The sequence below is a fragment of the Amphiprion ocellaris genome, chromosome 13, assembly GCF_022539595.1.
Source record: "Amphiprion ocellaris isolate individual 3 ecotype Okinawa chromosome 13, ASM2253959v1, whole genome shotgun sequence".
Taxonomy (NCBI): domain Eukaryota; kingdom Metazoa; phylum Chordata; class Actinopteri; family Pomacentridae; genus Amphiprion; species Amphiprion ocellaris.
Genome location: NC_072778.1, coordinates 31,304,033 through 31,327,654, shown reverse-complemented (window position 1 = coordinate 31,327,654; position 23,622 = coordinate 31,304,033). Strand labels below are relative to the sequence as shown.

Sequence of the window (23,622 nt, the reverse complement as noted above, 5' to 3'; positions counted from 1 at the left end):
GCCCCTAGCCTTGCACCTTGTCTTTCTTCATTCAGTTTGAGAGAACTGGCCATCAGGACACAAAAATCGACTAATTAACCAATAACAGGACGATAGAAAGTTGCTCTCGGTGCCCGATAGCTATTAAGCTCAAGGTAGGTGAAGAGAAACAGGCTCGGAACAAAACGGATGAAAGAGGAATGAGACAGAAAAGGGGAGGAGAAATACAGCTGAGCCTAAAGCAAACGGGAGAAGGAGGAAGCTTATTCCCAAGTGATCTGTCAGCCAGAAAGAAGGCTTTATTTAGACGACGTGATTTTATTATTCGTGAAACTCTACGGGGAATAATTTCCATTCCGAATCCCTCACTTATTCCTCAGTGCTGTGGAACTTCTGTAATGAAACACATTTATCATCTGCAAAAGGACAAACGTGCAGATGAATCTGTCTGTTTTGCCGGAGATAATTGCCAAATTCTCGCCTCTTTTTCTGCTCCGGCCTCGCTCGCCTCACCTGCGGGGCTATTGACAGCTTAATAATTTTGCCCCTGCAGCCTGAAATTAACTTGATCTTATCTGTCAGGAGTCTTTTGTCGGTATTGATTTAAGATATTAAGCCTGTCAGTATGCATACAAAAGGTGCAGCATGACAGCTTTATTGCCTCTTTCGCTCATTAGACTGAACACCTTAAACTCTGATGGGAGTGAGGAGCGAGCAGGGGTTCCTCAGCACTTAATTATCAAGACTGTCACTCTGTTGCATCTCCTGGTAGTTTAACTTCCATTGTCACAGCCTGAGCTCTGTTCCTGAGCATCCATTGTGAAAGAAACAAAGCCTCAAAGCGACAGAGATACTCACTTTTGTCATTAAGATAAACCCTCCGTCTCCACAAAAGCCTTCTGACACACTAGTTATCAAGACACTCACAATACGAGACCCCCGCTTCCAAATTAATCTTCCATCTTTTTATCCAGCGCACCCCGAGCTGCTGAAGCTGACAGACTCCCCTGACATTTGTTTACCATGCCATCAATCAGGCTCTTGTCACCGACGCCTCAACTCCTCGATGTTTCGACTCTACAGCCTCCGCTGAGCTCGCAGCAGCCGTGTGGGACGAAGAGGCTGAGAGAGGAAAAGCACCGGGGAGAAGGATTTTTCACAGAAACCCCACTTTGTATTTAAACACTGGATGTTTGTGCCCTATTTACGTCATTTTAAAGGGAAAGCTTTGGGAATAAGGTGTAAATTCATAGCTTGTCGTGTATAGAAAATGCATCTGTCGCCAGAGTTTTCGTTACACAAGTGTTGTGACACAGAAATTCGCATTGTTTCTTCTTTTTTTGAAGCCAACACAAAGGTGTAAAATCCATCAATTTGAACATTTTGAATGGATTTTTATACGTCTTGCAGCACAACATTGTGAAAGCAGAGGCGTGTGATAAAATAAAGAAAGAAAGCCGTTTTTGTAGAATGTGTCCTTCGGTGCATCATCACAGAAAATGTCGCCGCTGAGGCCTCATCTCTGTCCTTGACGGGAACAAATTCTAACTCCTTGGTATTTATCTCTGTGATTTATTGAACTAATGTCTTTGGGGCATTTGCTCTTTGATCAGGTTGTGAACGCCGACGACGCCCCAATAAAACATCCTTCGTAACCCTGGTTTTACTTTCCTCGGCTCACATCTGCACCTTTCAGAAGAGCTCCGGGAATCCAATTATTTCTCATCTCATCAGCAACCTTTCGTGTCCGCGGCCAGGTAGCACAAACACTTGCTTCATCGCTTTCAATCCAACGCGTGGCTGTGTATTTTTTCTCATGCCATACATAATGAAAGCGTGCTGAAAGCTAGGTTTGTTTGTCTGCCTGCTGCACTGCTCCCAGCTCTCATGTTTGTGGCTAAAAAAAAATCCTCTTTTTTTTTTTTTTTTTGATCCTCGGACTGAAAAGTGTAGCCTCGGAAAAGTTTCTGTTGACCAAATTGATCTCTGAGGAGAGCTACACAGCCTTGGTGTATTGCTTGAATGTGCATCAAAATGACTCATGTTTTAAGCAGCAATTTATTTTTGACTTCAACCCCGCTGGATAACACAGCCTCTACGCGGTAATCAAACACTCATTAAGGCTACAGAATCTGCTGCACATAGTGTTTCCTGTGCTTAGCATGCAGAGGATGCTGCTCAGACTTCTGTTTTTGAAAATTAAACAACGGTGGCTTCGCAGCTCCTTCCCTCTGCACATCCAGACTAGCGTGTTGTCTCTGCTGATTTCCTGCCAGGTGCGGATCTGCAGGTTTGCCAAACCAAAGGCCCGACCTGCTGTTCCAAGAAGATGGAGGAACGGTATCAGGTAGCCGCACGCAGCAACATGGAGTCTGGCCTGCAGGTTGTCAGCGCACAGCTCAAACGCCTCATCATCCAGAATGCTGCCATATTCCAAGGTAAGCAAGTCAGTACAGTTTGTCCAAACCTGTCTCAAGCAGACATAATTGCATAAATTTAAGTTCTCAAATCAACACTGTCGGTATCCACTTTCTTGGCTATACATCTTCACAGCTCACTCCTCCAGACAGTGAGTCACGTATAAATAAAGTAGAAGCATAATGCACACAGACATGGATGAGATGTTCAGCTGCTGTTCAGCTAAATGTTAGAATGGCAGAGAGGTGTGGTTTAAGTGACTTTAGATGTAGTGTGGTTGTCAGTGCCAGACATGCTGTTCCACAGAGTGACAGCCTCCTGAGATTTGGCACACTGCAGTCGGTGATGACTGTTATTCACAGAGAAGGAGGGGGAAAACACTGGAAACCTGGATGAGAGCGGTCAGAGGAAAACCTGCTGGTAGGACTAATTCAAGATATGCAGAATAACAGCTCAGTGCAGCAGCGACGTGAAAAAAAATAACGTAAAGACTGTCAAACCTGGAGACGTTCAGGTTCTGTGAGAGCTGAGCGAGAAGATGAAGGTAGAGGAGGCAGGTGACGGCTGAAGGGAAATGATTGAAACGGTGAGATGACACCTTGTGCAACAATGACAGACTGAAGAGTGAGAAGAAACAACGTGTCACTATCAAATCAGGATGTGTTTGCTGAGCTATTTCCTCAGAGAACAGAAACTCCTTTATACGCAAAATAAAATCTCCCACTGGTGCAACACTGGTGTACATAAAAGAGTATATGTTCAGCGTATCTTCAGTTGGTTAAATGGCTAAATTTAAACATCACTGCCTGTAACAGAAATGTTTTTTTTTTTTTACATATGCTGCTTCCTTTCCCTTCTTTGCCATATTGCTTCTTAAAGTTCTTCTAACTTAAAAAAAAAACTAATAATGCCTTTTAACTCTAGTAAAGGAACAGTTTGACATTTTGAGACTTATATTCTTTCTTGCTGGGAGTTGCACCACTAAATGCTTTCTTGCAGACTTTAAAACTAGACATCGGACGCGTTCTATTTATAGTACAATAGATACATGTTGGTCTGCTACTCAGACCCATATCAAAAAAGAGATCCTGTGGATGTTTCTGAAAGGCTGTGATTTTGCATTTTTTTGCAGGATACAACACCTAGTTAGAGACTAAGTCAATGTGATTCTTCCCAAGGTGTGCAGAGCATAGTGGACAAAGCACAGCGACAACTTCAGCTACTACTCTTTTAACAAAGCATTAAAAACAGAGCAGTACTCCTCCAAGGCTGCTCAGTGTGGTCATTTCCAACTGATAAAATGTTGAAAAAAGTTCTGGCAGAAATCACGGCAACATTGAATGTGGCCATTTGTAGATATAACACCTTTGTCCGTCTGTTTGTCTGTTAGCAACATTACTCAAAAACGGACTAACGGGTTTGAATGAAATTTTCAAGGAAGGTCAGAAATGACACAAGGACCAAGTGATTCGATTTTGGCAGTGATGCAGCTTATAGTCTGGATCCACGGATTTGTTAAAGATTTCTGTATCATTGTGAGATAGTGGCATGGCGTCACTGTAACTATGACAACAAGTGAACGCTACGTTAGCTGCCTCCTGATGATCACATGATTGTGATCCCACTAAAAATCCACCACTGTGGATTTATCGGGACTTATCCATCAGAACTGACACAAGGAACAATGGATTAAATTGTGGGGGTGTTTCTGAGTCCCATCAATTCCTGCCACCCGCTACATATTTAGGTCAGGCGATTTGGTGTCCGTACATAACGTACACATGCAGAACACATGACTGTGCTCAGTGCAAGGTTATTTTGTTTGTGGATACATCTATATTAAATGGCCACATTCTATGTTGCTGTGATTTCTGATCATCAAGAACTAATAAATAAACAAATGCTGCATTTGTGACAATGCCAAATGGGGAAATAAACAACCTTGGTGGAGTACTGCACTCTCTGAGTGCTTGTCTAGTTTCTCCCTTCAACAGGTCAAATATATTTTCTCCCCATATATGATTGGTGACAGTGAAGCAGTCATATAAATGGCTAAGATGCATTGATTAGAAATGTATTTGTGATAAGTTACAAAGGCAATCCAGCAGATAGGTGTTTTCCAAACTTAATTGAGAATGTTTTGTCTACAGAAAAAAAAATTTTTGGGAAAAAATACTTTAACTCAAAACTGTGTGAACTTATGAACTGGTTTCAAGTAAACAAAGAGGTAAACAACTTTCCTTCCCTGCAGCCATATTAGCAACAGTTATGTTGAAGTATCGTTTTCACATTTAATGGAGAGCTCTGGTTATCAGGCTCCACAGGCCTCTTCAGTTCAGCCTTGTTTGTCGACTCGGGGTTTCCACTTGAAGTGGGATGCTCGACCTCACTGGACCAACTTTTTTTGTGAGAGCACACTCATGGGTTGTGAAACGGAGCACCATCCTGACACGCCAATTAAAACCTGAGGTTTAATGGGGACCGTGGGGTTTGCTCGACTTGGTTGCTACACACTAACTACGTTAGAGCCTGCCGCTGTGGTTTGGCTGCACTCTCCTAGAAGGGGTTCAATACTAATTGCTTTAGCATAGGGCTTGAGAGAACTCCCCAAACAGCCCCCGGACTGGAATCCTTTTAACATCCTGGTCTTATCTGTTTCCCTCTACTTCATTTTCATCCTCTCTGTCGCCCCCTCTTTTCCTCTCCATCTCTCTTTCTCTTTGTGACCCTGTCATTCTATACCTCTCTCATTTCTGTCTCGCTCAATCTGCTTGACTTTTCTTTCTCCTTCTGTCTTTCCTCCCTCCATCTGTCTCTTCCTGCTCCTGTTGGGAATTGAGTGCATGCCTTGTTTGCAATCTTTCTGTGCTGCTCTCTGTCTTTTTTCTTCAGAGCTCACTTCTTGCCAGAGATCAAAGGGCCTCCCCTCTTCACTCCTCCATCTCCATCTCCGACTGCTCTCTCCATCCCTTCTCCTTCCAGCTCCACCTGCTTTCCCAAGCCTCACCAGAGGTTTTCTCCCTTTTGAAGTTCTCCAAACAATAGAAAAGTAATGGCTCCGTCTATCTCTGTCTGTTAAGCAGTGAGATGACAGGCTGCCTTAACATTAGGCTTCTTGGAGATCAATAGCAGGAAATAGGTAAGGCATTAGGAATTTCTAATGATGCGTGGCTCATATGCCATTTGACAATCTAATGAGCTTGATCTCTTTATGGTGTACCAGGGAAATAGTACGTAATGGATAAACTGCAGCATCCTCTGTGATATGACAGATGATTGGATTTCATTTTGATTCACATTAGAGAGATAATAAGAGCGTCTTTCCCTCATGTACTGAGATTGCCTCGCACTCGATGGCCTGATGTTGGCAATTTAGTTCAAAATGAGAATCTGTAAACCTGCGCAGGATGTTTAAATCTAATCTTTTAAAATGAGAAGCTGATGTCGTGCATGCTGAGAATTTAATTTAGTAAATAAATGATGCAGGCCAATATTTCTGAAGTGTGTGTCGTTGTTGAACAGGAGTTTTATTGCAGAGTTTTGAGCCGATGAGGTGAAAGGACAGAAATGAGGGTAGCTTAGGAGTCCTTGTAGAGATTTTACACATAAAGCTTGAGATGTACTTCTCAGAGATAATAACACAGTCGAGTAAAGGCTCTGCAGCACCTTTCTAGTATTCTTTCAGAGTGATGTCATCAGACTCGGAGATTATACATTTTAAACAGACATGCTGAGCGGTAACCAGAGACTGTAGTTTGAAAGACATCTGTGTTTACAGGTATGGAGGTCCTGTCTCTCACAACTTCCTGGGCACTTTTACCTCGTTTGAATCCCTCTTTTTCTGATTACCAGGGGTGGAGGAATACTCGGATGCTATAATTAAGTAAAAGCACTAATACTACCCTGTAAAAGCACTCAGTTACAAATAAAAGAATGTAATTATAATCAAGAAAATGAATGCCCTTTAAGTATTAAATTTAATACACTCAATGTAGAAAATTGCCCTCTGTGACTTTTCATATTATATCTATATACATTATTGTTAATGCATTAATGTTATAGCAGGATATTACTGTTGTAGGTTGGTTGAAATAGAGCTTATTTTGGACTGAAATCTTGAAAATATTGAGAAATGCTTTCATTCGTGTTCTAAACAATTTACAAGAACAAGAGCAATGGAAGAAGGCCATGTGGTCTGATGAGTCCAGATTTACCCTGTTCCAGAGTGATGGGGGCATCAGGGTAAGAAGAGAGGCCCATGAAGTGATGCACTCATCATGTCTAGTGTCTACCAGCCTGTGGGGGTTTGGGTTATGATCTGGGGTTGGTCAGGTTCAGCAACATTATATTCCCAAAGAATGAGGTCAGCTGATACCTGAAGATACTGAATGACCAGGTCTTTCCATCAGTGGAGTTTTTCTTCCCTGATGGCATGAACATGTTCCAAGATGATGATACCAGGATTCTTGGCTGATAATAAATACAACTCTGGACAAAAATTAACGCTGTGACATTGCAGAAGCTTATCGAAATAATGCCACTGGGAATGTGTGCCATACTCATAGCTGAAGGCAGTCCAATAAACTATTAGAGTGTGCGACTTATTTTGGACGGGCAGGGTATTATTATATTATATATAATATTCAAGGGTGATTAAACTTCTCAAAGTGACATTATATATATATTGAACATGATGTCTGTGATAAAACAAATAAATTCCCTTATAATTCAAGGTAGCCTGACACGTTTAGGTACAGTCATTTTTTGGGAAATTCGCTCTCCTGTTGACCGTAGCAGTTATGCTACATAACTTTTAAGATAGGAAATAATACAAACAGAACCTGTTATTGTTGAATTTTTACACAACAAAACACACTTTCTATCAATTTAGGGTTTACATTTACCTCAGTACACTCACTCTGGTTTTGTTGTTAGCATTTTCATAAATGTTGGCAAACTTTTTGATGTGCTACTGACACTACTGAAGACATGCTAGCATTCACTGTTATCACATAACTTCTGTGTATTGCAAAATTTATGTAGGCTGTATAATAATTAATTGAATTATAACAAAAAATGATAAGAATAAGATAAGATAAACAACAGTGTAATTGGATTTGACTGTGAAATACAGTTCAAGCAGATAAATCTCCTCTCCTTGAACAGAGCGAGGTCATTATATAGCCTTATTTCAGTGGACAGGAATGACTTTCTGCAGGAGCCTCTGACTGAAAACTCTCTGCTGGCTCATTGTTATGCCATGCAGTGGATGTGAAGTGTTGTCTGTTATGTTGAGCAGTTTGTGCAACATCTTTTTCTCATAAGCAACTCTGGGAGCTCCAAGGCAGCACAGAGCCAGACCGCTTTATCAGTTTATTCAGCTTCTTAGTGTCACAGGCTCTGATGCTGCTGCTCAACAAATGGCTGCAAAGAAAATCTCAGTTGCAACAACAGACCTATAAAATATCTGCAACACATTAGAAATGCTCTCCCCTGTCCATTCCTCTAGCTTCAGTGTCATATGTCCAGTCCAGAGTGTTGCAAAGCAAACTCCCAGGTCTTTGCAGCTCTCCACCTCTTCTTCCAGGATGGAAATGGTATTAAAATGACTCCTGCTAAAGCCTACATCCATCTCCTCTGTCTTGGTCACATTTAGGAGGAGATTTTTATTCCCACATCATGCCACAAAGTACTTCACTAGTGCTCTGTATTCAGTCTCCTCTCCACTGCTGACAAACCCCACAACTGCAGAGTCCTTAGAGAATTTCTGCAGAAGACAGGACTGTGAATTATACTAGACGTCTGAAGTGTACAGTGTAAAGAGGAAGAGCAGTGTAGAAGCAGAAAGTGTCACAAGTACAATACAGTACTTGAGTAAATGTACTTGGTTACATTCCAGCCTTGCCGATTACTTGGGAGAAACTAGAACGCCAATCATAGTTTCTCAAGGGTCAAGCTGAAGACCTTAAATTGCTTTATTCTCCTGCATAACGCACAAAGAAAATTGCCCTAGTGTTGAATTCATAATTTTTCAAAAGACACAAAAGATGAAAAACTAAGAGAAGCTGGAATCAGCACATGACATTAGCAAGAATCAGTCAAAACATACACAAGAAAAAACCTTTTAGTTATTGATTTTGAAGCACATCTCCTGCTGAGTTGGTGTAACAAACACACTGGAAGTGTTCTGCACAGATGTTACGATGAGTGTTAAAAGAAGAAAATATTATAAAGTCGTCATGTTCATTGTGTAGCACAGTTTGTGTCACAGCCGGCCGGAAATCGAACCAGAGATCCATTATTCAGGGAGAATGTGCCAATATGTTGTGCACCCCAACTTTGACCTTAATCTAAAGACAAATATTATGCTTTACTGCATTTATTTGACAGCTACTTTGAAGATTAAGATCTTTTAATGTACAAATAATCATCTTATCAAAAATCCTGATTAGTTGAAGATAAAAGTACCTCTACAGTCATTAATTCAACTCATCTCTATGTATCCAAGTCACATATTTACAATTTTTGCCCATCAAAATAATCCTTTTATGGCCTTAAAACGGCTTAAATGTAACTTTACACTGTTGCTTTCTCTAGAATGTGCAGATTTATGATGTCCTGCCACATATGATTTTGAAGCAGAATAATGATGCAGAAAGCTGCACCCTGCAAGCTGACAGGACTGGTTCTTTAGATGTGTTATATATGAAACCCCAAAAGACTCAATCTATGTTTTAGAGACGGTCATCACTACACTGCAGTTGTAACTTGAAACAGGCAGCCATGGTGTTGACCACTTATTTCACTCATGATTTGATTCCAGCATATAAAAAATACCTTAAAAATACGATATCAAGGTAAAACAACAACTGGATTTTCACTAGAGGTTGTCTTAAAGATTTGAACACCAAAAACTCCTACTTAATGTGCTTTGTTGGGTGTTTGCATGGCTGTGGTTTAATGGGAGTCAACTATAATACTTTTTTTTTTTTAAATTACTATTTAGGCCTTTTAGCCTTTATTACGTAGGCCAGTGGAGAGAGACAGGAAAGTGGGGAGAAGAATGTGGGGAGGACCTGCAGCAAAGGGCCATGGGCTGGACTCAAACCCACGACCACTGGGTTGAGGACTATAGCCCCTGTTTATGGGTTGCCCGCTCAACCAGTTGAGCTACTGGGACACCCGCAGCTATAGTAATAATTTTAATAACAGTTTCCAACATTTTTTCAGTGAGGCCAAACACAGAGAAAAAACAAGTGGAGATTAAATAAATGAAATAAATTTTAAAAAACAGCTGATACAAATAAAACAAGAAAAGCACTCAGAGAACGCAGTGCTCCTCCAAGGGTGCTCAGTTGACGCATCATTTCCGACGGATGAAATCTTTAATAAAAAAATGACCTCGTGCTGAATTCAGGCATATGTTATGCATGTGCATGTTATGTATGGATACCGAATTGTGTGTAAATTACTCTTATAAAGGTCTGTTGATCCGTTCATCACTTTTGGCAAGCCTTTGTTTTGTTACTGTTAAAGTAACTGTTCCCTCCATGCTTTTATTTTGAAGGCATTTTTTTTAATGTTACGGGCTTTTATTTTGTCACCATTCCAGCGGCACAGGAAGTGTTTATCTAAGAAGTGGTTTCTTGACATGATGAAGACGCTGCCGAAGAGTCCAAAAATTCACGTAGAGATGGAAGAAAACGGTTCCACACTGTTGCTGTCTAGCAAAGGATGTGTCTAAACTTAGAAGCAGCTGGAATGGGGACAAGCTCTGATGGTGTTTCCTGAAGAAAGGAGGGAAGGACAGAAAGGTGAATTTGTGTTTAAAATATGGCTGACGGCTGAACGTAAATAAAGGCTTTGTGAATCATCAGGAGCATCACCATTGTCTGGCTGGGGTTTGCTACATACGTGACCTGAATATGTAGCCGGCGGCAGGAATTTATGGGACTCAGAAACACCCCACAGTTTAATCATTTGTTCCTTGTATTATTTCCAACTGATAAATCACAGTCATTTTGTTGTAGGATCGCAATCATTTGATCGTCAGCAGGTAACTGACACAGTGTTCACATCATGGTTACAGTGACGCTGTGCCGGCAGCTATATCTGGCAATTGGAAATCCTTAACAAAGCCGTGGATCCAGACTATAAGCCGCATCGCTGCCAAAATCTAATCAGTTGGTCCTTGTGTCATTTCTGACTTCCCCTGAAAATTTCATCCAAATCTGTTTGTCCGTTTTTGAGTAATGTTGCACACAGACAGATAGACAGATTCACAGACAAACGTATGCTGATCGCCACATAACTCCACCACGTTCCTTGGCGGAGTAACAATATAAGCACCAATAAATGGTATATCAGAGTTACAGAGAAGACGGCACATAAAAGCAAGTCTAAAATAGTGTTTAAGGAGCGATTTAAAAGAAGATTCTTCAATCTTTTCTCCTCTGGTTGTTCATTTCAAAGTTAGGGGCCCTAATGGCCAAAGCACCCTTAGATTGAAGCCTGCACTATGAAAGTGACACTAACCAAACGCTGATGATTCACATGTTCCAAAGTCCTGAATCGTGTTGATGTTTTTCTCCAGCTGAGCTCCATTTTGATCCAGTGAGAAAAGCAAAAAAAAAAAAGTGAAATAGCGAAAATTAAACATTGTTGGATGCTATCAAACATGGTAAGAAGCTGATTAAAAATATGTTTTCTGTAAATTTTCTGGAGAATTATTCACTATCGAAACTCTTGTTGATGAAGTTTCTGCTGGTCAGCTAATGGACTAATTGGCTTTTTCAGCATTAGTGAATCTCGACTTGGCACCCTAATTAGAAAGATGTCAAAAAGTAACACTGCGAATGAATGTAAATTTGTGTGGGGATAAATTGGGTAAACCGACCCCAGCTTACTTCAAATTTCTAAACAATGTCTTTACAACTGGGCTCAGCTAACTAAGTCCCAGATTTATGAGTATGGTGTGATTATACTTCACGTCATCCTGCCTGTCTGTATCCCCTGTACAGCTGCCCGATGAAGCAGAAACTCATCCAAAAACGTCTTCTGGCATTTTGCGTGATTGGCAGCTCTAATTGTTGTTATTTCCCATGCGATGTGTCCTTCAGAGCTGCTCTGCTGCTGTTGTGATGCTCAGCCCGAGCCGGCAGATTAAAAATTAGATTATCCTCCTTTGTTAACGAGACAAGCTTTTATTTAACTTTCTGAAAATGATTTATTGGCGTTATTATTGTGTTAGAGTTGAAAGCCATGGCGGCTGATTGGCAGCGCGGGTGGGCGAGTATTTACTGTGTAAAATGACACATCAGAAAATGAGCCTGGTTTGAGAGAACAAGACCCCACCGCTGTCTCCTCAGTTTCATCACAGCTTCCCGAGGAATAGTCTTCACCCAGAAGGGAGTCGAGTCCAAAGAGCAAACCCAATTAATAAACATGAGGGGACAGAATTGGCTTATAAATTGAAATATGTGGGGAGGAAAGTTGTGCAGTGTGAGAGTGTAAGTGTGCAGATTTCAGAGAGTTTGTGTGATGTCTGGTGAAAAAAAAAAAAGAAGTGGGACAGCCAGCCTGGTGCTCCTGGAATAACTCAATGAGTCCATAGAAGGCTGGCTCAGTGGGGTGTTCGAAAACAGGTCTGACTTGGACTACTTTCAGGCAGCATGAGGGCGATCTGTATGTGGCTTCACTCGCTGCCGCGAGGCAGGGGAGCTTTCTCCACTTCACTCTGAACTCACAGGGGCGATGCTCTGTAAATGATCACGGGTTTGGAAGGAGCTTGAAAGGATGCTTATATCTTTTTATCAAACATAAAGACACCGGCCAACCTCCAGTGTGCACTGCTCGACAAACTTGGTGAAAATTTGCAAGGACACACACATACGCATGCCATCATTTTAAAAAGTTCACCCAGCAGAAGTGTGAATAAATCTTCTTTTGTGTCCTTGAGTTCCTCATACCTCATTCCTAGCGGGCCAACAAATTAGCATCTCATTAGCAGTCTCAAAAAATTCCATCGACTTTCCCCGCTTCTTCTGGATGGGTTTTAATTACTCTAAGTGTATAAGGAATTACAATGGCAGACCCCCTGTGGCCCTGGTGGAGGTGGTGGTTGACCTTGAAGGGAGTTTGCCCTCATTTGTCTCCAATAGTGCTGAATGGACATTTGCTGTGGCAGTAACCCAAACGAGATGTGGCAGGAGGCGGATGATGCAGAACCTGGCAGGCCCGAGCTGCCTCTCCATCCAGCAGCCAATAATCAAAACCGGACCTCGCTGCCCTCTGCATCCAGTCCTCGTCTCCCGCTCGTTAGCCATCCGCTCGATCCTAAGTGCTCCAGGCGTCTGTCCCGAGCAGGCCTCTCCTCTGTTCTTCCCATCATCTGCTTTCCAATAATCATCCCCTGCCTCAATCTCTCCACGGAGTCATTTTGTCTTCTGGAGAAGTTTCCCCGAGTAATCCAATAACAGCGAGGACTGGTGGGATGTATGCCTGCTGTGAGATGTCTGAAGTTGTTTACTTGCTGCCCCGGGCTAATCTAATAACTTAATGATGGGGAGAGGCAGTTTTGCGATGTCCAATGGGCTCCTCCGAGCGTCGTTTACCAGACACGATGGGGTTCACCAGCCATTACCACATCTTCTTCTATCAACTGGTAATTTGGTTTTAACTTAATTGCTGCATTTTATCATTATGCGTCACTTATTAGTTTTCCTGTAATGAGATTTTCTGGACTTTTTGCGCACTCTGCTGGGCTGGCAAACTGTTGTACAGATTGATACTTAATAAAGCAGCACAATTCTGAAGAGCCTGTCTGAGGTTTCTCTTGGAGCTCTCAAGACACAAAAGGGGAAAAAAAAAACATCTGTGTTGTCTCCTCGCAGTGAGACTGAGAGAACATTTTAGTGTTTGTGAGCCTGAGGAAGAAACATCAGTTGCAGCTCCAGATCCACACAGAAGCAGCAAAACATTCAGGTACAGTGAATGCACCAGTGATGCTGCCCTTCTTATTATTTCCTCTCATTATCCAGTCTGTCTGTTTGTGGAGAAACTCTAATATGAAACACCGAATCACCAGAGGCAAATACAAAATAGATGTCTGTGTGCAGTTTGGCTCTGAATTAGCATCTGATGTGTGTTTTCATTTAGTGTGCTATATTTTCCCCATGTGTGTCAGGCAGAAACCTCACTGTAGACAGAACTTCACGAATCCCACTGCTTCACGCGCTTTTGTAGATTGAGAACGTGAATGTGTTTGAAAAAGAATTTCATTGTGAAATGTTGTCGCTAAGTAATAATGTAAATCTAATAATTTGTCGGCTTACAAAAGCCACCAATCTGCAGAAAATTCGACCAGGATTGCTTGTGAAATTGGTGTTACTTGTTTGTGCAGCAGTTATTCAAAATCTCACCTGAATAGAGGCTCCAATTGCACATCTCTTGTTAATAACAATGATTTATTGTTAGCTGGCTCTTACTATTCTTTCAAAGAGCTCTTTAGGATTTTCAGTCAATATCAGCTTTTTTATACCCTCCTCAGAAAATGATTTTTTTCATTGCACAAAATAAGAAAACAGACTCCACAACGATCCCTCTGAGGAAGGGAAAAAATCATTTCTTTGCAAACAGTGGAGCAGCAGCGACTCTCCACTGCATGGTGATCATTACGTGGCCAGTTCCATCCTTGTCTCCTGCCTCATCCTCACTCAATCACTGCCTCCACCTCTTGAACTTGATCTCCGGCTCAGTGTCAAGAAGGAAGGTGTCCAGTGAAAGGCTGTCAGGGCGGATGGAGCAGCGAACAGTGTTGCTATGGATAGTCAATGACTCTGGTGGAGTGAGCTGCCTGTTTATCAGGGTGTTTTTTTTTAACCGCCTCCAGGTGGGTGTTCAGGCTCACATCACACCTGTAATGTTCCATGGACCTGGATGATGCTTGTCAGGTGGAGGTCAACAAGGACTATCACTTTATTTGCCGTGCTGAGTGGCAAACTAACATCACTGTATGGAAAGAGCGTTTGACAAAGGCAGCATCCATGGACTGGATATATACAGTATATATGCAAACGGTTTTAAATGCAAAATGCTTCTATTCATTTCTTCTCAAATGGTTTTGCTGTCATTATTATGCACTCAGAATGTAACAGGGTGTGATTTGTTGCACTTTAACACTTAGAATTGCGTTGGTTAACTAATTATTACAGACTGAATATTCAATTTCTTTAGACATTCGAATGGCCGTGCAAATTTAAAACACCTCAAGGTTTATTTGTGTAGAGTTTTTCTCAATATAATTTGTGTTTCAGTATCGTGGCAAATTTCATTTTCATGTGCAACATTTGATTATATGTCTAATATTTCACTTTCAGGTACAACATTATCAGTATTTCATTACATTTTTCTGGTGCAATGTAATTTTTATATGCAGTATTTCTTTATCATGTGTGATATCACTTGCTACCTCAGTATCCTGCTTTACTTTTTACTGTTCTAGTTTTAACTTACTGTATTTCAGTAAAATATCGTACTTAAATCTTATACTTTTCTACTAGGTACTGCATTTCTGATGTTATGTCATTTTATTTTTATTGAGCAAAATCTTGCAATAGAATTTCCTTCAGGATTAATAAAGTTTTCGGTTAACATAGAAACACATTTGTGGTACGTTGACAAGTCCTCAAAAATAATGATTGCTAAAAATATCCATTGAGACTATAAGTTTCAATGTGTTTGGTGCAGAAAATGCTGCTTGTTCTCCTCTCTGTGTTTAACCAATGAGCGTTTGCAAAGTTTAGCTCATTAGCTTTGAACCCAATACAGCAGTTTTATGGGGCCACTCAGAAGTACATTCCCTGCAGTCAGTACTTTTCTCTCCTGAGAATGACCCTGAAACAGATTCAGAAGTTCAGGATGCCTTACAGTGGCCCACAAATTCTGACACACCGATTAACTAGTTTGCCTCAAACCTCCTTCACTCAGGTCCAGCTCACTGTCTCACTAGCTAACTGGTACCATTAAGTATTTAGTCATAGGCGTTATGCCATTTTTTTGATCCTCACAGGATTATGATGAATGTTTTCAAAGTAACAGTGAAAGATATTTTGATAGCTTGTCATTCTGTCTGTCACAGTATGTTTTTTTTTAATCTCCTCTCACTTTATCCAGAGAGCAAATAGCTTGTATAACCTCTGTAGCAACTTCTGCAACGAAAATTTGAATGTTTCTCAATAGGAAACCAATTTTTAAAATGTCTTATTTTCTCTTTTTACTGAAGTGTTTCTTGTCCTCGGTTTCTAAAATAATCAATAGCTGCAGCCTGGTCTGACTCATTGAATGCAGACTGTGGGTATATGTCTGTTATCTACACCACACATTTCACATGGCTTTCCCTCCCCTTCAGTCTTACAGTGAGCTCATCAGATCTGATTTTACTGCCGTTGCATTACCAGTACAACTTGTGAGTGCACCTTGGAACAGCCCAGGCTCCAGATCACAGGGCGTGGATTGTCAGTGTTGATCCTGTTTCTGACAGTCAGTCTCAGTGACATTGACTTGACCAACGTACAGCACTGTTCACTTTCACAAAAGCCACAAAGCGGTCACATTGTCTGTGGTTTTAATGAGCCCTATATGCTCCTGCAAAGCTAAACTATAGGTGGGCTTCACCTCTAATGCACCCAAAATCCAATTTTTATTGGAACGTACAGTCAACATGTGTCCTTTACTATTTTTGTGCTGGGATTATGGGCTGCCTGTGGGTTTGTTTTGTGGGGAATTAACCCAGGGCTCATTTCTCACAGTGCAAATATTCTACCAAAACTATTTCCTTTCCAAACTATTTTTCTGGGGCACCATTGCTGCACTCTGGGCTCAGCCTCAGTAATGACGATTGTGATTGGTTTAAAGAAATACTAACAAGCCAATAGGAGCATTCTATTCCCATGTAGCGGAATGGTAATGGCTGTAGTCAGACTATTCTCAGCATTGTGGAGATCTGTTTGTGCAAGACTAGAGATTGCTGCAGGCTGCTCTGTATTTAGCAGGGTTGTACCAAACATGCAACAAATTTCAGCTTGAATTTTACTTCTTGTGCTTCTAAATTTCTAGCTCTGTACAATATCAAATTAGGTTTGTTTTGGTAAAGCATCAGCATGCAGATGGAGCTAAAAGGTTTGTAACATGAACCCCAGTTGGCAATGTTCTGCAAGCCAAGTAAATTTTGTATGGTAATACTGCACTGACCAACATGGAACGTGCAGTACAAGGCACTTTCTGCATAACACAGACTTCTGTTCCAGTCCCAAGGTTTACAAACTCAACCTACAATACGACAGGAGCTTGGGTCCAGGTTTACGTCACCTGGGTGCAGTAGAGCAGAGCAGCTGCTGCAGTTGTCAGTCCCTGCAGACCGAGCGGAGAGGCTGTTGAAATGGCTTCACCTCATCCTGTGAATCGTTTTGCTTTTTAGTCACCCAGATAAACCCTTGTTTTCATTCTTACGCGCTTTCATTTTTCATTGTTTGGCTTTCCAAACTGTCCGTCTTATCTCTGCAGGCTTTGTGCAGGTTGCCAGGCGCTCGTGTCTCCACAGGAGGCCTCGGCATCCGATTCCCGACGGGGCTGGCATCCTGTGTAAAGTGCTCCCGTTGTCGCGTGTGCTTCACAGTACACCTTTTCAAGCGCACCTCCGTCTTTTGATTTGACCATACTCAAACCCAAAACTGCGACGCCTGTCTCTCTGCTGATAATGTGTCAGCCAGTCAGAACCCCATGGGGCGGATATTTGCATATTATTTCAGCTGTGACCTGGAAATCTTCAATGGGAGAATTATCACCCCAGAAAGAAATAAGCCAACTCGTTTTCACACTAACTCTTTGGGCTGTTCATCTTTTTCATTTCCACCATTATTTTTTAAACAAAGACTCATTTTTTCTGTTGAGATTAAGAGTCGGCGTGTTGTGCTTATATTAATTTTGGAAAGACCTGTGGAAGATTGGTTTGCTTTGCTTCTGAGCTTTCAGAAATTAAGTTTTTTTTTTAGAAATAAATGGAGGACTGTATAACAAAGCAGATGGACTTGTGAAGTTGTGAATGTTTTTTGTTTGTTTGTTCAGAGCTCATTCTATCTCGTGTCCTTGAATGTTTTCTTGTGAACAACAATGTCTTACTTGATGTAGAAAACCTTTCATGGATTGGAGTTCTTTCTAGCAGTTCCATCTCCAGCTAGACTGAGACTCCTATTTTCTTTAGCTGTAAGGCAAGAATTTCTGCTTCACTCTCCGTAGATCAGACACAAACACTTAGCTGTGGCAGATCTGCCTCATTAGATTCATTTTCTCCAGAGTTTCGGCGTCACCTCAGTGGAGCGTTATCTTTGGAGAGAATGCCTGATTTCTGTGCAACTCTGCAGTTCCGACGCTGCCTACCCTATCGTGTTCTTTAAGCCGTTGTGACAAAAAAATGTCATGAGTGGTTTCTAGGGACAAGGCTGGCTCTTCGTGTTTGAGCCACGTTTTAATGATGTGCCCTATTGCACGCCTCTCGAGCTGAATTTCATCATAGAGGAAAAACAAACAGTGTGGAGTGAGGATCAAAGTGTCATTTGAAATGCTATCATCAAACAGAACTGAAGGGACTGACAGCTCCTCCCAGCTCCAGCTGAGAGAAGAAGCCTTTGTTTCTTTCCAAGTGTGCTGACTGGAGCTTCAGCTGGAACGAGGGAGAAGGAAAGGAAGCAAGAAAAGGAAAGCAGAAGGAAAGGAAATGAGATTTAAAAAATGAGAAGGGAGGGAAGGAAATGAAAGGAAAGCAAAGGGTGAAGCGTGACAGCAGCCTATTGACATGAACACATCTGAGCTAATATGCTCCTTTAAATGAATCAGCACGTGTCTCCATGCATCATGGGTTTTTTTTCCCCCCTCCTCATGGATGACATGAAACTGCTTTTCAGAAATGCCCACAGTTCTTTTTAATCAAAGCCGCCTCTCTGAGCTAAATCAATGCAAATGTAGGCTCCCATTCGAACAGCTGCATCTATTAACAAGAAGCGTTTTTTAGAAAGTACACATTTGTCTTCATATTAACCCAAATGGAGTCTGTTCTTAGATGTCACTTTGTTTACATCCTCACTCCGGGGCAGCACACGTTCAGTGCAAATCTGGAGGCTGAGTTATTCTTTATATCTGATGTGTTGTGGCTGCAAAAGTTCCCTGTGAAGTGTTTGAGTGCAGCTCTGTGGGGGCAGCCCCAGCAAGACCTGAAGGTGTTTGCTTGTCAGTCATTTTCTTTGTTCACAACATTTGGCAGGTTGTGGCCTGGGACGCCCGCTCCACGAATTAATCTTCAAGATCTCGTTGCTTATGAAAAAGCCTCCTCTGCTTTCGCAAAATGCACTTGGCACTCAGTTCACTCGCAGGTTTAAGATTTTTGAATCTAATTCAGGTTGTGGTTTCTTAATATCAGCACAGTGTGTCCCTGAATGGGAAGATTATTAGACTGTCGCAGTGGTGAAAAGCGACCCATTTACTTCTGTTCATCCTCTACATTTCCACAGTTCTTTCTTCACCTTCCGACCCCACCAACTTGCCCTCTTCCTCCTGCACAAATCATGCACTTACAGTTCAAAGGGATGCATTTTTCATTCCGGCCTATGAAATATTGAAGCGCTTATGCAACATGTGCTCAGCCGTGCGGACATAACAACCATGTCAGGTCAGGGTGGAGCAGGGCAGAGGGGCTGATCCTACATCTCTGGGACCTTGTGGCTTATTTCTAGCAATAGAGATATTTTACAACGATGAATTTAAGTCCTTCTATAACAGACATACCGTCTTGGAAGTGTCATGGAAACAGCTAAGATGACCCTGTTCTCACAGGTGACCTTGTGCTGTTCTGAGTTGTTCTCTAAGTTGCAGAGATGAAAGTAGGTCTGTTAAATCATTAGAATGTTTGCAGCTTGTACTAACACTTTCTTTTCATCATTTTTGTCCTGATACAGTCTTGACCTTTTGAACCCTAAGCAGTTTATGGGTGTTTTTGTTGAAGGCACATTTTTGACTCACTGTAGGTTGAATTTTCCTTTAATATAATGTTGTGCACCTCAGTGGAAACACCAGAACGACAGAAGAAAACTCAACAGTTCTGTGGACAGGGAGAAAGCTATAAAAATCCGTAAATGGGTCAATATATAATTGCGGGACTTTTTGTAACATAGTTGACATTTTTGCTGTTTTCAGGCCTAAAATCAACATGGCCAATAACCAAACACCACATGGCATTTTTAGAGAAAGATTCTTCTAAATATTATATATACAATTGAGTAAAATTGAAATTGAAAGTTATCTATAAAGATATTGTAGTAAACCTGTTGACAATTGATTCAAACATTACTTTATATTAAATAACTCTGAAAGCCTTGGAGTCTTTTCTTCAGGAGGAAATGACATCATGTGGAGCAGGTCATGTGATCTGGAATTAACACACTTCTTGAGAGGTGTTTTTGTAATGGAGAACTTAGTTGAAAGCGATTTCTCAGACACAGATACAATTTGTTATTTTCCATATAAAATCTGATATATTGCCAAAAAAGAAATACCTGTCATGATTATCTCAACTTAATAAAAAGAACACAATCAAAATAATTTTTGAATAAGCTCATTTTATTATTGTTTAGCTCATTAGAAGGTGGTTGTTATTGAATTCAGATGGTTATTCAGTTGACATTTTCATTTTTTATTAAAAAGTGATTGTTTCCATCATGAATAATTAATACATTTATAAAGACATGATCATAATGAACATAAAAACATTATTTTTTTACTTTAAAAAATGTATACAAGATATAGCCCATGGACTTCAAAAGTCCCTCAATTATACATTGACCCAAATCATTAAAAAAGGAAAAATGGAAGTTTATCTTTTAAGATCTTTTTAGTTTATGGAGTTCAAAGGGTAAATATTAGGGTTGAGGTGAGACTAAGATTTCAAGGTTTTGTTACGAAGTAAGAAAGCATCTTTAGAAGTTACATTTACAGCTGTAATAATGCAAATCACATGCGAGGCTGTGAGTCTGCAGCTCAGAGGGGCTGTATTTAGACACAGCAAAGCTTGGAGTCAAAAGTTAATGCCATCAAGCTTCAACAGTGGAAACACGATGTCCTGCAGGTTTATCACTGCAGCTGTCATCTCAGCTCAGTGTGTTATCATACCGACAGCCACAAATTAGCACTGAGCACATAAGCTGAAGACGTTTTTAGCCACTGCAGGAACAAACTCTCGCAGCCTCTTCTTCAAACAATACCAGTGCCGCTGCTCAGGCTGGAGTCGTTCTTATTGAAGCAGTTGACCCGAGGAATTATTGATGAAGCAGGACACCATGTTCACGCAGCAGGAGTGTGTGAAGAGGGCGCTGTAGCCGGAGGGCGAGCCTCCACCTAGCAGCTTAACGAAGGCAAGCAGGAAAGAGAAAAGGTGGTGGTGGTGGTGGTGGAGGGAGCTGCTCCTCTGCCCGTGTGGCGTGACTGATGTGAGGAGAAATGTTTGGGTGGTGAGGAGTCTGCTGCGAGTCCCGGCGGACCCTCATCAGGGGAGAACCCACCCTTGCCCTGCATCACCACCATCCTCCATCCATCCTCCCCCCAAACCCAGCCTGGACGAGAGGCTAAGTGGTGTGAAGCAGGGAGCTCTCCGACAAGCTCCATTACTCCTCCTCAGCCAATTCCCTCGGTCCTGCCTGTCAGGGAAGAGGTGATGGGGTGGGTGTTGGGGAGTGGTGGGTCGATCAAAGGAGGTAGAACAGAGCAGAGTCTCGTTCATTTACCGGCTCCCTGTGAGCTTTATATGCTTTTTAGGAAGTTTGTACTGAAGACCCTGAAAGTGGTTAATTCTGCCTTGTTAACTTCAGTTTTTGGTGGTGAGTGTGGGGGGTTAAAACAGAGGAGGATGTCCTGGGGAGCTTGGAACTTGTTAGTATTGATCCTCACATATTGAGCACCCTTTTCATTTATAATTCATCTCTGTCTGATGGAGGTTGGAGAGGGTGAGTGGGTGCGAGCTCCGTTTTAGTAAGTTTTCATTAGCAGCCTGAAATGTTTGCTTGTGATGGCACAGATGATAATGAGCCACTGGGGAGGTGTGCTGCAGCCTTCAGGGAGGCCTCGGTGTCCGTTGGGTTCATCCAGGCCCTGTCAAGTCTGACGGGCGCCCGAGGCGACCCTGTTGGCTTCCTGTGCGGTACAGGAGGGCGGGATCGAGTGCAGCACTCTGGTCCACTTCAGGGATTGTGAGCTAGAACAAGGCGAGTGGCGGGGATCGCTCCCTATTAATATTTGAGGAGCTCTCGTCGCTGCAGCTGTTTACTTAACAGAACACGCTCCGGGGCTCCCCTGAAGAGCGAGTCGCTGAGGAGCTGACAGTGTCACCCTGTCACTCACTGCTCTCCACCCACCTTCCCCCCAGTCTCTCCTGGGTGCTGTACTTCTACCTGTCTCTTCTCCCTTGAGCTCCGAACCCCACCCCCATCCATCACGGTCCCATCGTGCCGCTTCCTGCCCTGTCAAACTCTGCAGCGACTGTCATTATTTTTCATTTGTGCAAACATGTCGTGACAAGGGATTCGTGTTTCGCCGTCTCCCATTTTCAATTTGTAAACATATCTATATCTGTGATCTGCTGTTTGTCTGTCCGAGTAGATTAATGGCTGTTATGGTCAAATTCTGCCCTGTTTCTCCACCACTCTAAGGATAATGACAAGCGTTTTCCCGTGCAGGCCTCTCCAGCCCCAGCCTCATTTGCCTGATGTACATATCACTGCTCTGGAGTCAGACAGAGTTCAGAAGTTCATGCAGCTTTAATAACCGAGATTTTTCCCCTTAATTTCTCACTGTCTCTCGCCTCAGTAGATATGACAGTTCATACTGCTTAAAGGAAGAGTTCAACATATCGGGAAATATGCTTCTTTGCTTTCATGCTGAGAGTTATATGAGAAGATCAATACAACTCTCGTGTCTGAAAAAATTTACAGCCAGGAGCCAATTAGCTTAGCTTAGTGAAAAGACTGGAAATGGCAAAACGACGAGTCTGGATGGAAGATAACAAAATCACACCAGCGCCTCTAAAGCTCACTAATTAACACATTTTGTTTGTTTAACCCTCTGAACTCTAAAACCTGCTGGTAGATTTGGAAGGCTGTCATTTAAAAAAAAAAAAAACTGCCAAATTAGACTGTTTAGCAGAGACAGAAACTGTAAAAACTGAAATATTCTCACAGTTTTAACTATCAGATGGTCATTGAAGTAATCCTGTGCAGTATGCAGTTTTGTTGGACAAATTTATCAAGTCTGAGCTTAAAATCATGGTATATAATGTTGAAAGATGAAGTCTTACTGCTGAAAAAATAGGAAATTCTACTCTCACCCCAGCTTGCTAATGGTTCACTGTCCAACCCCCAAAACATGTTTTAAAAGACCTGTTGTTATTTTAAAAATCTCCAAAATTAGACCATTTGTCTTGGCCAGAAACACTAAGTACTGAAAGTACTTAGTACAACTTTGTGAAGGTTTTTGAACTAATCATGTGTGATGCGCAAAGTCTCTGATAAAAAAATTCACCAAAACTAAATGAAAAGAGAAGGTTTATTTTTCAACATTTTTGAAGCCCAAATGTCCTCCAACTCTGGTATGACCTGAATGTTAATAAAACAAAACAAAATCAGTCTCCATTTGTTTTTCTCACACTGGTAACACCTGTGTGCACTTAGAGAAAATGCTGTACATGTTAAGTCCCCTTTTATTGGTTTAAAAAAAAATTAACCAAACAAATAATTATTAACACTCGTGTCCTCCTGCGGGTCAAAATTGACCTGTTTTAAAGTTTGAAAATGTGGAAAAAAATATATTTTCACAGTGAAACTTCTGATGTCCACATTTTCAACATTTTTGGGAAAACTTTGAACCTTTTTTGGTGGGAAAAAAGAAATGTTAAAAAAGGTTTCTTAAGAACATTCACAAAAAAAATCAACCAAAAAACAGTGAATTTCACTGGATTTTGGTTGATTTTTATGTGAATGTTCCTAAAGAAAATATTAGAAGCTTTACTGATATATATGGAATCGCTTTAGATATTTTTAGGATTTTTTGGAAGATTTTTACTAATTTCTTGAAAATATTTACAAGAATTTTCTTGCCAAATTTGGGGGATTTTTTTTTTTTTTAAAAAGT

The 23,622-nt window shown here is 41.4% G+C and overlaps 1 protein-coding gene across 1 annotated transcript in view; it reads left to right on the top strand.

The window, feature by feature from the left end:
* gpc3 (glypican 3) overlaps positions 1 to 23,622 on the top strand; it is a 150,351-nt gene that overhangs the window by 14,240 nt on the left and 112,489 nt on the right. Inside the window, exon 2 of the mRNA XM_023283393.3 lies at positions 2,256 to 2,417. Within this exon, the coding sequence (XP_023139161.2) occupies positions 2,256 to 2,417 (162 nt within the window). The remainder of the gene's footprint in view (positions 1 to 2,255; positions 2,418 to 23,622) is intronic.